Source organism: Opisthorchis viverrini, assembly GCF_000715545.1.
Source record: "Opisthorchis viverrini unplaced genomic scaffold opera_v5_470, whole genome shotgun sequence".
NCBI classification, from domain to species: domain Eukaryota; kingdom Metazoa; phylum Platyhelminthes; class Trematoda; order Opisthorchiida; family Opisthorchiidae; genus Opisthorchis; species Opisthorchis viverrini.
The window spans coordinates 30,617-46,632 of record NW_008752124.1 but is presented as its reverse complement, the minus strand read 5'-3'; the positions used below and the strand labels follow the sequence as shown (position 1 = coordinate 46,632).

The 16,016-nt window shown below is 45.3% G+C and overlaps 1 protein-coding gene across 1 annotated transcript in view; it reads right to left on the bottom strand.

Moving 5' to 3' along the window:
- Positions 1 to 16,016, bottom strand: part of T265_11229 (hypothetical protein) — a gene marked incomplete at both ends in the record, with an annotated part of 45,997 nt that overhangs the window by 1,242 nt on the left and 28,739 nt on the right. The window contains 8 exons of the mRNA XM_009177831.1: positions 2,319 to 2,490; positions 2,595 to 2,864; positions 4,940 to 5,098; positions 7,068 to 7,217; positions 7,299 to 7,511; positions 11,077 to 11,279; positions 11,987 to 12,044; positions 15,757 to 15,847. Of these exons, the coding sequence (XP_009176095.1) occupies positions 2,319 to 2,490; positions 2,595 to 2,864; positions 4,940 to 5,098; positions 7,068 to 7,217; positions 7,299 to 7,511; positions 11,077 to 11,279; positions 11,987 to 12,044; positions 15,757 to 15,847 (1,316 nt within the window). The remainder of the gene's footprint in view (positions 1 to 2,318; positions 2,491 to 2,594; positions 2,865 to 4,939; positions 5,099 to 7,067; positions 7,218 to 7,298; positions 7,512 to 11,076; positions 11,280 to 11,986; positions 12,045 to 15,756; positions 15,848 to 16,016) is intronic.

The window sequence follows — 16,016 nt, the reverse complement described above, 5'->3', positions numbered from 1 at the left end:
GTCAGACATTGGCCCAGTCGCGCCCTCAATGGCGCTCGTGCATCAAAGCTATTGCCTTCAATGCATAGGTCCTTTTCCGACCCCCCCCCACTTGACAGCCCACTGACAGTGCTGGATTTATATACCAACTTACCAGCTCGCGCCTGCAATGCGCAGCCACCTTCCCCCTCCCCCAAATCATCGGTGAACGAAACTGCGGCAGCTGCAACCACTGTACGACGAGTACGCGGTCATTACAGCTGACAATGATGATGATGATGATGATGTCGTGGTCCAAAGAACCGGGAGTGTATGAAGTGTGCAATGAGATTACGACCCAAATTTTCTTGCTGTGAGTCATAGCTACTGAAATTCACTTGCAGTAGCAGCATGATTCACCCGGCAGCTGACAGCATTACCGATAGCTCCATAATGAAATGCGACTCCTGGAGAAAGACACACGTTTTGTTGAGGTCGAATACGACCTGTGGAAATAGATTGCAGTTTTAATTGATATCCATGAGACGAAACAGTGTTTTTAAACGATTTGTAAAAATCCACTTGTAAATTTAATCAAATAAGGAAAATACGTTCGTCTCCACCATAGAATTAGTACCGCTAGGGCTGTTGGCTGTGCTTCATTTTTTTCACATTGAGATTACCACTTCTGACTTGCGTAAAAAACAAAAAAATGAGGAAGGACGGTTGATCGAGCATGCCAACGATTTAAGATGAAGTATTTTCGGTGCATAACTGCTGTGCAACGCGAAGGAAGCACGAAGGTGCTGAAGCCTAGGCAAGCAACAGAAAAGCTAGTGTTAGGCTCGAACCCCGACCTCTTGGTCGACGTTTCGCTCCCTAAACGTCAAGCTATTTCAAGCTCGGGCTTACTGTTTCCTTGGCGACCGAATATTTCACTCAAATAGTTTTGCAGAGTTGACGTCACACAAGCTGCAGCAATTATCAACCGAGGGGATTGACCGGTGGGATGTGAGCTGAACGCGGTCTCCAGTTTCTTGTGTTAAATAAGGTAGCAGTAAATTACTCCATAAAGCATTCCTTATAAAAAAGACAAACCACAACCAAGCGAGTATTATTTGTTGGTTACTACTCCCAATCCAGTTAGAATCCACAAGACGAAAAACGGAGGTTCATCTTGATATAGACCATGTCTGATTTCATAGGACGGAACTAAAGCGACTTCGAAAGGTTTGCATACCGCTAGTCGGATCAGCACACAAGCATCCGATACTGGTGTTCACTTCTGTGATGACATCGTTCTCCAGTCAACCAATGTTGCCTCGTAGTCCGTCCAGGCGAACTGACCACACGATTGATTTCATGAGTGACCCTCCAGAATCTTAGTGAGTGGCCGGAGGTTAGTAACAAAGTAGTTTCCTCAAGTATGCCGTTGCCTAGCTTCGATACTTGGGTTACTGTCAAACTTGTAGCGTTATGTTGATAAATCGTCTGAGATCAGACCCGCCCACCAACCTCAGAGTATCTTGTTTATTCTGGTCCAAACATTAACATTCCTCCCACCCATATACACCCTTGCCTGTCTTCGATAGGCCCGTTTCAAATAGCCTTCCTTGCACGACGGGGTCATCCATGCCCGAACAGAACGGGAGTGGTAACTTGACTGGCTGAGTACTGAAGGTGAACACACGACAGGTATGACAAAATGGACGCTTTCGCTAATCTATCTTGATCAAATCTGTAAATAATATCCTCATCCTAAGGTAGATTTGAGATGTGATGGGAGCGGAAAGTTCTCAACGTTCATTTCTGCTCATTGATGCGTGGTTTTCACTAAACGCACCGCCTTACCTGCAGAAATCTACTGCGAGACTCTAGATTGCGTCGCCAGTGTCCGTCCGAAGGCTGAGGGGATCACATTGACGGTGAGGTGTATTTTACAGATGGGTCAAATGGTTAGAGCGCGAATATGCAGATCGGAAGGTCCGTGGTTCGAACCCGACTTCTGCCTGTCGACTTCCTCTGTCTAGGCTTGGGCAACCTGGCAGTATCCCAGCCCTCGCGCTTCCTTCGGGTAGCATGACAGCTAAGCACCGGAAGGGTGTTATAGCTGAACAATATGTGTATGTATGCATGCTGGCAAAGTAGTGAGGAAACCCGATAGGGTCATGCGCGCAGTGCACAAAATCAAAATAATCCAACCGATCAAACCTTATTTGTTTTGTCGAGATGAAAATGTATTTTCGAATACCAGTCAAAACGGATCGGTTATTGATATAAGAATTCATCCGGGCAACACTTAGGAAGCTGTGTACAGAAATCGAATTAGGAAGTTTGTGAGAACCTTTAGTTTAACTCACCCTATCGCTGCGTTATTGAAACCTAGGGGACCGCAAATCAGCCACAGCGTTTGAACTCTCAACGCGGATGGCTCTTTATCCTTGAACTGCAGAGTCAACAGGCCGCGCCTGCAAATTGGATCGGAAATGGTCCCCGTAACGCAATTTTCACCCAACTCCATCGGAGAACAATCTGAAAGAACATGAAGCAAGGACAATCTACAACAAGATAATGGTAAAATCAATCACATTAAATGGTACAAGCTTACCGATGGGGTAATCTGCGGCTCAAATCACCTAGTTCACTAACTAGCACTTGATTGGCAGGTGTTCGGTCAAAACAGATCAAATGAACCGTCGGCGTGGAGTTGCTGAACGGACAGTTTTCACAGGCCAGTAATAGTTCAAGTGATCGTACCATTGGAGTGATTCCGCTTCCAGCAGCGAGCATAAACACAGCGATCAGATCCTGTTGGGGGCGAGTGGAGAGGGAAGTTGGTGCGGGTATTCGAGTTAGGAAGTTCGGCGACACAGATCCCACAGGATAACTGATTTCAACATCATCGCCTAGAAATTGAAAAATATGAGACACTTTTGTGAGTCGTAAAAGTGGCAAACTATAATTGGTCTGCAAAGTGGAATGGAGTGAACGGATTGCCCAGAACATATCGCTGAGCTTACAAGGGGACCAACTGCTGATTTTGAGGATCTCGTCATCAAGTCAGCACTTCACACATAGACCATAAAATCTCGGTTAATGAATCAGGATAAAGGGGGTTACAGTTAACTATTGGTCGCCGGAAGAATTGGAACGATAATTGATTTTACCACATGTCTAGTCTCATTTTCAAAACTGACGAACAGAACATTCAATCATTGAAGAGAACCTGCTGAAGTGCGATTGTTATGCAAAAGTTTGTCTTGAGAAGTAGGCAACCCGGGATATACTGCCTTCTGTGCATCAGATGCGTCAACTGCCCAGAAGATCAAACTCTCTTCTTAAAGACCCCATCCAATTTCATTTCAGCTTCTTGTACAACCATTCCAATCTCCGACGACTAGTGAAACTGTGAGTGACATGTGAAACGGTTGACCAGAGTCACATCCAACCTTTTGACCGCTGGAAGAGATAGCACGAAGTTTTCCAGAAAGGGTTCGGTGAGAAGTTACAAACATACGCCTGATATTCTGAATATATCGGATCACAAAGCACGCTTTCTTCGTCTAGCAAAGCGCCAATTTGACTTGTCACGGTCACCCTTTCTAGATAAAAAGATAAGATAATCGTTCAGCTGCAACGTACTGTCAGTGCCTAGCTATCATGCCACCCAAATAAACCACCAAGGCTGGGATACTGCCAGGTTACCCAAGCCTAGACAGGGGAAGTCCAGCGGCAGAGGTTGATTTCGAACCACGGACCTTCCGGTCAGTAAATTCGCACTCTAACCACTGACCCATCTTGCCCTCAAGATAGCCATCATTACCGGCTCATGAAACACACAGTCCAGGGGACCCAAAACACGGGAGTCAGGTTGGCACAAAATCTAACCAAACTCTGCAGCTTTTGCTGTAAACAGCCTAACCTTTCCACAAGTATATATTTGTAATGTACTGCTCATAAGGTTGCTGAAAATCCATCGACAGCCCACGACCGGTTTCGCCCTTCTTGGGGCTCATCAGGTAGGCGCAGTCCCCGGGTTTCCGTCAACCTTAGGTTCTACTTGAAACCAAATTGCACCNAATATACACTCATCTGCAAACTAATTTGGTTCTTTCGAGAGACTCACCTGGAACCCAGCTGAATCTCTCGTTTATGATGTTCTCAGGCAACTGAATGTGCTGCACCAGGCCGCCTCATGTTTCAGTCGCTACGATATTTGAAATATCGCGATACATGTATATATTTGTGACGTACTACTCATAAGGTTGCTGAAAATCCATCGACAGCCCACGACCAGTTTCGCCCTTCTTGGGGCTCATCACCTACCTTTTAAGTTTGAAAACGATTAACCACAGTTGCAAAACTTCTCGGGATTACACTGTCTGAGATAGAAAAGCCGCTGCATTCTGACAAACAAGGAGCTTTTTTGGAATCAGCAAAACGGCATCATTTTTAAATTTCTTGAAAATTTCTGATTGTACTGGAAGAACATGATCTCACAGATAACGATTTACAACTTATCATCTGGGATGATCCTCAGCTGATGGGTCAGACTCATACCAGTATTATTGCTAGATACATGAAATAAGTTTCAGTTGGCAAACACAAAGGCTGTGTTGAATTGCGACACCTTCTCGGCCTGCAGAGCGGTTGAAATCCGAAACGAACGACACTCACGAGTGCAATGCGTACATTCGAACGCATTGGTTCCGCCATGAGTAGCGATGACATTTCAACAACATACAGTGAAGCGATCCACATCCTCGACATCCGCAGCCGGTTCCTGTTTCGGTACATGGTTGCATTGAATCGAATAACTAGTAATCGTCAGCTCAGCACACTGACAACCTATGGGGCATACTGGCAAAACTAGTGCACAATGGTTCAAAATTTATGACTGAATTGAAAGTGACATGTAGACGAATGAAGTTAGGTTTTGGTTTTTCCAACGCAGGCTACTGATAAGGCGTAACAAACATACCAGGTTTCAGCTTGTCAATCAACTGGGACATCTGGCCATGAGGATAGATTTTTATTAGTAGGCACAACATGGTTGCTGAAATAGGATCCGATGGAGGTTGACAATCACTGAAGGTAAGATTATCCGTCACAGGCGTGTACGGCCGTGAGATCAAGTTCCCTGTGGGAAAAGAAGCATACGATTTATGATGGTTAGTATGACAACAATGAGATATGCCTGCAGAGTCGATCCTCACAAGACACCATAAAATCTACTCTTAAGATTGCCTTACAACTGAAAACTGAGCATGAGGGATCCCTCATCAGTTTCCTAAACTGAGTTCGTTTGCATCTCTCGACCGGTACAAGTGATCAAGCCACAATGGAGATTAGAAAGGCAGCGACCAAGCCATACATCATCCCACAGTGTTACAACCCGTATTTCCAACTGACAAAAGAATGTTTCCACTAAAATTAATGTTCTTTTTAGCACGTGGGACTTTGGAATCTTTCACCTAACTTACATTTTTTCACTGCATGCACAACACAGCAGTCTTCTGCACTGATCTAAATAGAACTGGTTAGGTCACCCGTGTATCGGATGGTCGGACCATAAACTACAGGCGAGGATAGAATTTCATTTTAACTATTAAAAAACAACTTGGCCTAGTTTTCGACCCAGTGATCTTTACCTATCCAATCTTATACAATTTGTTGGATGGGTTTATTCGCCCGAATTAAGTTCACTTCAATAGCACAGTGAAACTGAAAAGTTGCCGTGGCAAAATGCGTGGGGAAAGGTTAATTTTCGAAGGAGTATGCGGGATTTCTAATAGTCAGCCCTATACTTAAACCAAAAAAGAAAGCGAGAATGATGGTAACAGAAACTTTCAAACATATGAGGTGTCCTATTCTGTACACTTTATCCTTGTAGAGAAAAACAGTCAAGCAAAAATGACTGGACAGGCTTATTTTGGTTGCACATGCACCAAAAATAAACTTTCGAAACGCAAGCAAAACCTTGCGCTTTCAATATTGAGGAGAATATTGGTGGCTCAAGTCGAGTCGATGGTCGTTGGTTATATGCTAAGCTGGGTAACTTCATTGCAAACCTTTTATCGCTAGTCGAGGAGACGTCATCAGTGTGTTGTTAGGCGGCGGAGTAGAGCGTAGCAACGAGTCAGTCGCCGTGAGTTGATTAATAGTGCGAGTGTGTTGATGTAAGTGCTGCTAGCAGGGACTCACCCTCGACCATCGCGGTTCCGCTGGCTGGTCTGTTATCTTGTGTCCTGATTAGTCGGTGACCGCATGACGTTGGAACCCGGACTCCTTACCCGTCTTCCGGTCGGTGCCGGAGTAACCTCTGTCTTTGACCTCTCTGTGTTCTATTTTGTAACCTTTGTTGATCTGACTCCCAGAGAATCCCTATTCTTGGTTTGTTATTCCAATAATCGGCTTTCTTTGAGTTTCCGGTTGGTATATTCTTCCTTCGCATGTAAATGCATAAACTGAATGTAAATGAACGTGCCGGTTGATCAACTTCGTCGCAGAATACCATGCTTCCAGAAACTCCCATCCGCGTCTCGTGTGTCCGCACACAAAGATATTTACGTTTGCCAGATTGCATTTGTGACCTTGATCTGCACCACTCATGATGCACTTGGAAATACCATGGGGCTCTGTTCTCATTGTGAAATAATACAGCCACATGCTACGGAATCTTGTCTTCAGTTAACACGCTTTTAATAAGCGCCAATACTGCCAACTTATCTCAAGGTAAGGTACGAAATGACTTTGTTAGGGGAAAGATTTCAAGGGAAACGAGCCGCTCTTCCGAATCTCTCAGTGCTGAGCTGGTTACGAATTCAGAAGGATTTCGAGCTTCCTAGCAGGCACAGCTCACCCTCCACAGAATTTTTGAAGGCTTCGATCGTCCCATGAGTTGAATATATAAAACTAACTACTATATACCTGACGACCAATGAATAATTGCGAAAACTTAAACTGCAACGACATGTAGGTAACGCGAAGCGCCACAACCTCGTTCTACAATGTATCGAAATGCCAAAAAATCAAGGAAACCACTGAAGGGGATTCTTTACATAGCATTCAGTGGTCAGTGGTTAGCGGAGAAAGTGCCGGAAACCCACCATCTTGATCCTTGATCCGTAACATCACGTGATGGCCCAGTGGAACGGGTATCCAAGCGGTATCCGATGCCCAACACAACCGGACCAGTCGGTATGGAGAATTAGCTACGCGCTCACATTCTTTCACACGGCAGGTGAAAAATGATTCGTCTGTAAGTGAAACGAGAAATATTAATGGATGTGACCAGGAAAAGAGGCAGAAGACATAGGCATACCAGAGATCGCACTCACCTGAATCAGCGTCCGGAAAGGAGCTGATCGTATCCGACACCACGGATCCTATGGAAGTGAGTGATGGTGACTTTGGCTGAATGTGAACAATGTCCAAGGACAGTCTGAATCGATCAGTGCTTAGAACCGAGCCTGTCACATCAGGCGCCGAATGGGAGGTGCTTTTGGTCAAACGAAGGGAAGATAAGCGGGGTGAAAGTGACGGCAAAAGACCTTGGACAAAGGGAGAAGGAAACAAATAAACGACCTTTTCCGCCTGGAATTTTGAACAACTTCATATCAAATAAAGCGGGAGTCGACCATTGCCTGGGTATGCCTGACAAAACAACAAACACACTGCGCATAGTAACAAAAGGCCCTTTGGACAGGGCATCTAGTACAATAGCACACTCGTTCATTTCGTTGTGACCGCATTAACGCATTCACCATACTATCCAAAGATATCCCTGTAACACATGGGAAAAACGAGTTACTGAACCATCAGGCCAACCAACTTATTCTCATATGTAGGTACGTTCTCATCAGTTATTGACTAACGTTTGGAGACTGAGCTCAAGTTGCAAGCTAGCTCAAGAGAAAACAGGCTGAGAAGGTAGTTTAATTGTTACCGTCTTGAAAAACAATGTTTATTTAGATAGTCCCCAGGTTTTGCCAACGGATGAAAGTTCACATCCAACAGACGTTTGTGTTGTCATCTTGCTAAATAGATAATCATCCTTACCAGCATTACACTGTGTGGGAGGTGTAAATTGGTCATATCTGGTGCAGTCTAGCTCACCGATTATATTGGAAATGCGAGCAACAACTACTAACTGAGAACGACAACTGGAATGATTGGACTAGGTAAGTGACGCTTGTGTTGTTACCAGTGCAGGGTGGGATTGAGGAGAGGAGCATACACTGAAGATAACAACTTTCCTGCATAAATGCTATTAATTGCGGGACTTTGTCATGTCTGTCAGTGTCTACCAATGGACGCGTCGCGCCTCGGTTCCTCATCTAGCTGCGGATGCGAATGAATTTGCTACTCACGCGCTCTGTTTCTATGCCACATCATTACCTCACCTTCATCGGGATGATCTTAGTCAACAGTCAGCCACGCGGTATTAAGAGCACATGACCAAGCTAGCGCAACACATGAAGTACGATAAGCTCATCTGCGAGACGGGTTTCATTTTGTCGACCTGAAGTTTCCACTAGATTCAAGCAATACTTCGGATAAGTCGGTGGTCGAGCTCGTCTGACTAGGTTTCCGACCGGTGTAACAGTGTAGGACAAACTCTGTCCACCCGACAAGCTGAAGTCGCGTGGGTTGGTAAAAGCCATCTCCACTGTCCCTGTTCAAGGTGGAGGAACCGATGCAACTACAAATTTGTCTGTCACACTGGTTGGCTCGTGTGTACACATGAGCATTGGGTATGGTCCAACCTAGTTTCGCGTCAACACCATATGATTTGAGGGTATGAAATCGCGTAATTGAGTTATTTAGTGTATTTACGATTGTCTGGATCACCGTGAGGTCCGATCCATCGCACACTCAAGCCTACAGACGGACGATTCAGGAATATTAGAGCGTTATAACAAGACAAGAACTTATCCGTCAGTATATCGCCAACGAACAAAAAAGAGAAGGGAGGTAACCCCCCAATATACCATTGGATGGGGTGAGGTTTGAGAAACTGCCATCCGGATGCAAGAAAACTCGGGCTCCGGTCATTCAGTGAATGTTCAGCAAAAATAGCTCCTGACGTCGAATTCCCTACAAACACTTTTGTTGACTTCCGACGGTTTTCGAACTGGCTCATATCCTTCTGAACCACAGTAGCCCGCTTAGTGTGGTTGACTGAGAACCCTGTTGCCTACGGTGTTCCGATAAACAAAGTAATCAAACGTGAAATATAGCGCCATTGGAGTGAAGCTGTGAAGAGCTGTGACGCTGAGCTGAGAGAAGGAAGAACAATCTTGGTGTTCTTGATTGCCTCCCACAAGGACATGAGACTGTCTGTAATAACCCCCCGCTCAACTGTTTGTCACAGCGTTCCCCCTTCTGGTTATATGCAGCCGGTGATGATGACACACAATGGTGAAGTGCAGAACTCACAATCAGCAACCCAATCGCAAGAATGATACACATCAAATAAACTAAAAACGTGAAAAAACAACGAGACACCAGTACGTAGAAAATCAATAGCGTGAACAAGTCACAACTGCAGAGTGTCACGGACTTCCAGTCATGGAAACTGGAAGTCTGTAAGAATTTTGAAGGGTAGGAAGTGAAAGAGAATTATAAGCGTAAGAAATCCTAAGTGAAATAAAGAAAATCGTTCTGTCGGCCAAAGGAGGGGTTCAGGCGCGTTGGGCGACTGAACAATTAGCAGAGTGAGACAGGATAGGGATTGATTCGACAGGCAGAGGTCAAGTACATAATAATCAGTAATAATCGCTCAGCACCGGCACTCGATGCATAGCTGCCATGCCACTCCAAAAGGTTACGAGGGCTGAAATATTGTCAGATTGCCCCAGCCTAGACAAAAGCAGTCGAGATGTCCGGGTTGGGTTCGAACCACGAACCCTCATGTCATTAATTCCGCGCATTAACTGCTAAGATATCTTGGATCACTGCAGCACTTAATCTTGACCACCAGCTCTTGGTCGGACGGACGGTTATGAAATATTGCCCTAGGGGCTGATGCGGTATGGTTTTAGGGAAAAGAATTCCACGAGCTTCGAGGACTTCTCGACCACAGTATTCAAAAGACGAAAGCGTTTCCAAGGCGCAGGCTGTGGACTATTGCCATTGTGATTGCATAGCTTCAACAGTAATGAAGCTTTGAATTGGCAATACAAGTAAAAATAAAGAAAACATTTCAATGAAGCCAATGAATTTCGGCACCAATTACAAGTTGTCCTTAACCCCAAAGCCAGTTGCTGGCTTATATCAGCTTTTTCTCGCATAAGCCCGGTCGGTATTGATTGATCGTTGCAAAAATCTCGGTTGTGCGCGTTGTCTGGAGAAAACGGCAAAACTACCCGGTGTTAAGGTGAACAGGCCAAGTGGACTGTGAACTTCGTATTTGCTCCCTGTTAGATCAATGGAGAGTGGTCCCGTTGTGGTTGGCTTATATGCGAGCAAGTGTCTAAAGCATTCCATACCGAATTTAGGAAAACCTTATGAACTTCCACAGTAACTTAATGGATTATCGTCGAATTCGTAAATGAAGAGAATCATTGGTCCGAGTTCAGGCGGACGCAGTGCTGACGGGATCCATTTAGGGAGCAATGGCCGGCGAACGTCTGTCCCTAGAAGGGCTATCGTGGTGATAAAATCAATAATTAGATCCTGAAGGAAACTACTCAAAAAGTTACTGAAAACTCGCCGAAAGCCCACAATCTGTTTCGCTCTTTTTGGGGCTCATCGGGTGAACACAGTTCCTGGGCTTCCGTCAACCTTATGTTCTACTTGAATCCAAATCGGTGTGCAAATGAATGTACTTTGCAAAAATGATATAATTTTTGTAGGCTGATCGCTGCGCAGAATCAGTTAGTTGGTACATCGATCTGGTAAGAGTAAGATCACCCCAAAAAGACAAATCATTAGAAAGTGAAATCCACAGTTCGACCACACGTCTCGCATTACGCCTATGAGAAATAGAATGTACACAGAACAGCATTTGGACTAGTTTAACAATCAATTTTATATCAGCTCCTTTTTAAGTAAGCGTAGAAAAATGTGGCATACATGAGAGTTCATGTGCAATTGACTGAGGGTTTTACTTACGTAGAGCGATTCGATGATAGGTTCCGTCATCTAAAAGGGTGCGAATGATCAATGTTCCGCGAGATGAATCTTCAGGGGGTGGAACCCACACGGCCAATGCACGTAGGTTGTCTACCCAAGACAAGGAATCAAAAGCGGTTTGGAATTCCGGAAATTCAATGGTCACACTCACATTCATCTGGTCTGTGAAGGTCCAATCCCACCTGGGAATAAATAGAGGACGCATTTACAGAGGGCGTATTAACCATAATTCAGCTGTAACACCCTTTCCGTGCCTAGCTCCCATGCCACCCGAGGGTTCAGATACTGGAAGGCTGCCCAAGTCTAGACAGAACCAGTCGAAGTGCTGGGGTTGTGTGAGAGCCATGAACCTTCCAGTCAGTAAGTTCGCACCTTAACTACTGGGGTATCTTGAGCTTAAGGGAGCGGAATTCCCAAATCAAAAGCTGTCAAAAATAATAATGTGCGAAAACAGTTTGTGATGTCATCCTACTCAGTCCCATATGTCTACCAAAAGCGGAAGAGGACTAATCGTTTACTTTAGTAGAAATTTCGTCCTATCGGTGAGACCTATCTACGCTAAGAATCTGGGAAGCTGTGTACAGCTGTTTGGTCCTTATTGAGAATCATCAGCAGTGCGCATCTCACGAGACTGAGTTTCGAATCCACGATCTGCCGGACAGTAGTCGAACAATTAGCCGTTTGATCACGAGTGGCTGATCAGGGATGTGATCAGCCCTCACTTAGACAGGACAGCGCCATTCACCCTCCAATCAAGGAAACCACATGACGTGATCATGCGATGAGTGGCTCCTCGAAGGAAGTTTCCGTCTTGTGAAATTAGTCTTCCGCTGAGTTAAATAGTTGTTTCGACTTCAAAAACCAACAGGTGTCAAAATTTGGCACTCACTTAGGCTTCTTCGGCAGCGGATTCGGAGCCCGCGAAGGAATCATTGACGGTAGTAGTTCTGAAATCAGTACACAAAAAGCAGTGTGTCACCTTAAAAACTGTCTGTGATGGTAACATAACGCGTAAGACGAAAAAAGGCAAACAGAATGTATAGAACATCCACCGATCTTATAAATATAAAAACGTAAGTAAACTTATCCCCAAACCGAAACAGTGCCTTAATCCGAGCAATCCGTTTTTTAATATTGCAGATCCCTGAACAGACCAGAAGCCACGAACATTAAGCTCACATCGAGAAGCGTTCAGAGAAGCCATTCTCCTAGTAGTCCATGACGACCGTCCACCTGGTCGAAATCCCGGGAGTTTTCCTGCACATGAGAGTTCGAGTAGCTCTCTTCTTGGTGGTATCCACCTGGCACAGCACTCAATGTATCCAAGTAACTTCTGTGCAATTCGCGACTGGCACATGGATGACAGAGTCACTAAACATGTCCAGACCAAAAACACGCTGGCCGATAATATCTGTCAACTTTTATCCGGCCTTTATTTATGGTTGTGTACCGCCCAAACGGAACGATAATTACCTTTTACTTGACTTCTACCCGTAGATTTAAAAAAGCTCAGAGATTGAGTAAAGTAATGCACCACTAACATTCCCATTACGCGCTCCTAGGCCGGAAAGTCAAGCAGAAACCACGCGCGGAAAAGCTCCCAGCTGAATGGCATCGGTAGGAATGAGAATGTGAAGGTCGGGTCCGACCTTAGTAGTAGCACAACTACTAACCCACTCAGAAATGGCCCAAGTGGTTAGAGCGCGAATCTACTCACCGGAAGGTCCGTGGTTCGAACCGGACCTGTGCCATTCGACTTCCCCTGTTTAGACCTGGGCGGCCTGGCAGTATCCTAGCCCTCGTGCTTCCTCCGGGTGACATGGCAGCTAGGCACCGGAAATGTGAACGATTATTTATTTTATTATTCACTAACCCACCGCTACGCACTACTACGCTCCCCAATAGCGCACTAATGATGTCACCTCGATTGGTGATGAAATGTTTGATATCAAATTGCCCAGCTCAGAAAAAAGCCAACGACCACCATCTACGCTACCTGAGCTACCGGCATTTTCCTCTATAGGTAAAAGAATTGCATAAGAATAGTACAAGAATTGCTCTACTGGCTTTGTCAGATTCAGGGGTCACGGCATTCGAAATTGGGGCGAGATGGATCAAGTGATTAGAGCGCGAATTTACTCACCGGAAGGTCCGTTGTTCGAACCCGAACCTCTGCCTCTCGACTTCCCCTATCTGGGCTTGGGCAACCTGGCAGGATCCCGGCCCTCATGTCTCCTTCGTGTGGCATGGCAGCTAGGCACCGAAAGGGTGCTAGAGCTGAACGATTTGATTTTTGTTTTTGTTTGCATGCGAATTATCAGCAGGAGATTCATTATGGCTTTCGATTTCTTAGGTCCAGAAAAAAAGTTAACGGGGTTTGGGGCTCCTAGGCAAACCTGTTTCGCTAATGTGAATCATACAAAGCCCGAAGAGATTCGAACTCACAATCTTCGAGAATAGTAGTAAAAACTTATTTATAGGATACGTGTGGGGGGGCAGTGGAGGTAAGCCACCTGTTGATTCCCCCTATGAATAAACGGTGAACAAGGGTAACTTTCCTTGTTTCCTGACTGCTCACGAGTAACATGACTTACGTCTGTTTACTATGACACCGTTTCGTTTTCTTGCTGCTCGTTTTCCCCCTGCTTTGCTCCTACTTAAGGTCTGCTTATCCCTCAGTAAGTGATGTCAATATTCGTTGCCCGTCTGTCATTGCCTGCAAGTTCGCCTAGATTGCACCTATTTTTTGAGCGCCCACTCCGACGGGAAATCGGGCTGACTGGGTATCGAACCCGGACCCTCCGGACGGCAGGGGAACGCCCTACCGACTACACCGACCCGACATTCGGAGAGGCTGATTATTTTGTATTACCTATGTATCACGCCTGCCAGAGCCCCTGCTGAGCTTTGTTTTAAACGGCCGAAACCGCGCAATCTGACCTGTCGCGCGACACGAGCGGCTGCGTCGACGCCGACCGAAAGACAGTCCCTCACATTCCGAACGTACTGACTCCTGCGCCGTTACGGCCAACTCACACTGTCAGACTGCCCCGATATGTATGTTTGTACATCGTTTGGTACTTACTTGTTGTTGCCCCTATAGAAATCCGTGCTGTGACAGTGACTACTTCCCGCTCCTGCAGATTGCGTCATTGTTGATTGTACGTTTTCTTAATTCATGATGCTTACTAATCCGTTTTTCTGTAGAACCAGTTCCTGTCAGTTTTCAATATATCATCTGCTGCCCCACGTCTGTCTGCTCCTATCGACTACTGGCTACGAACTGCGTATAATCTAATAGTCGCAATCATCCTGTGAGATCCTTAACCGTCCGGATCTTACACCACCTGCACAGAAAATTTAGCGTCACTCGTCCGAGGATAGATGAAAGATGCGCGGACTCAATCCCCGATTCACTACTCCTCAGGTTAAAGCGAATAGGGGCCCCTGTTTGCAAGTCCCACTGCAAAAACTTGTCGTGTAAAGCTTGATCATTCCGTGCTGAACAGCTGAAAAGGTCCACGGTGCACAGGTCGACCACATCGTGTGCACGATGTTTATCGGTATTATCGTGGAACTGCTTGATTCGGCCACAACGGTTCGCTAACTTACAAGAGAAATCCGTCTGCCGCAACTCTCTCGGAGAGTTTGCAATATCTGAAAGTGGGGGAGGACTTAATCGGTTACAGGACTCATGGGAAGAGAATTTTCGGCGGTGGTTGAAACCACTGCAAGATGGTTATAGAACTTCAAAGCAGGGGTAATCTAAGTTCAGAGTTGTGCGGATGCTGTGTGTGTGGTGATTGCCAAATTGGCAACACCCAAAAAGACGGATTGATTCACTACAAGTGCAGTAACTACTGAAGTACAGAACTTGCTGGTGCATCACTGATGTGCAACCATATCAATTTATCTTCATGGAGCTTTATAACGAGAAGAAAAATTCAACACGGGTGAACTAGAGCTGACTAATAACAAACACCCCGAGGAGCTTACATTCCAACACTCTATCAAACAATCTGGACAGAAACTGACTGGATGAATGCCACTGACATGGGTTAGCCACCATATCTTTCAGTGTCTCCGGTCAAGGACAGGAAGGGTTACGTGAGCTCCATCCTGAAAGCCGAAGAGCATCAACGGTGCCCAGGATTTTTGTAACGTCCTTCGTTCACTTCCTTTTCAATTCAAAGGTAATCCACACTCAGAAAAGATATCTCCTTGCTACCAAATAGTTATCGAATGAACTAGAATAAAGTAACGAGGGAAGTGGAAGTAGAAAAGTACCCAGTGAAGTGTTACACCGTTATTATAGAACACCCTTTCAGAAGACACTGTTCGCGGTATGGATGTCCTTCTATCACACCTGAAATCAAGGAATATATATGGAGCAATCTCTGTCCCCAAAAACGACTGGCGTGGACCCCCTAATCTAGAAGGAAAATCACAATCTGAATAACCTTTGTCACTATCCCAGAGTTACTGATCGGCGGTCAATTTAAACGGGTTCTATTTGGCTTGACTAAGCCAAGGCGATATGGCAGATTGGGAGATCTACATGGAAGCATTTTTGGAACACGTCCAGGACTAGCTGTACTGACCGAAAGGTGAAAAATAGAGTGAAATTCCACAGATTACAAACTAGGATGGTGGACTTACGGTTGGGGAACCGAGCTTGACCAATTTGGCTTCTGCGTAAGAAACCCCGTCGGCACTTTTCAATGATGTTCACATTGACGTACGAGTGAGCCTGTAGTTGAATAATATCGAAGAAAGTGAGTGGAACGTATTGTGTATCAGATGAATATAGTCACCAAGACTGAAAAGTTCATCAGTAACCATTAATTTGGTTCTAAGTAGAAAATTCTGAGAGTTTAGTCAATAGAGAGATTAAAAGTTAGTTATTAGACTGGGGCGGA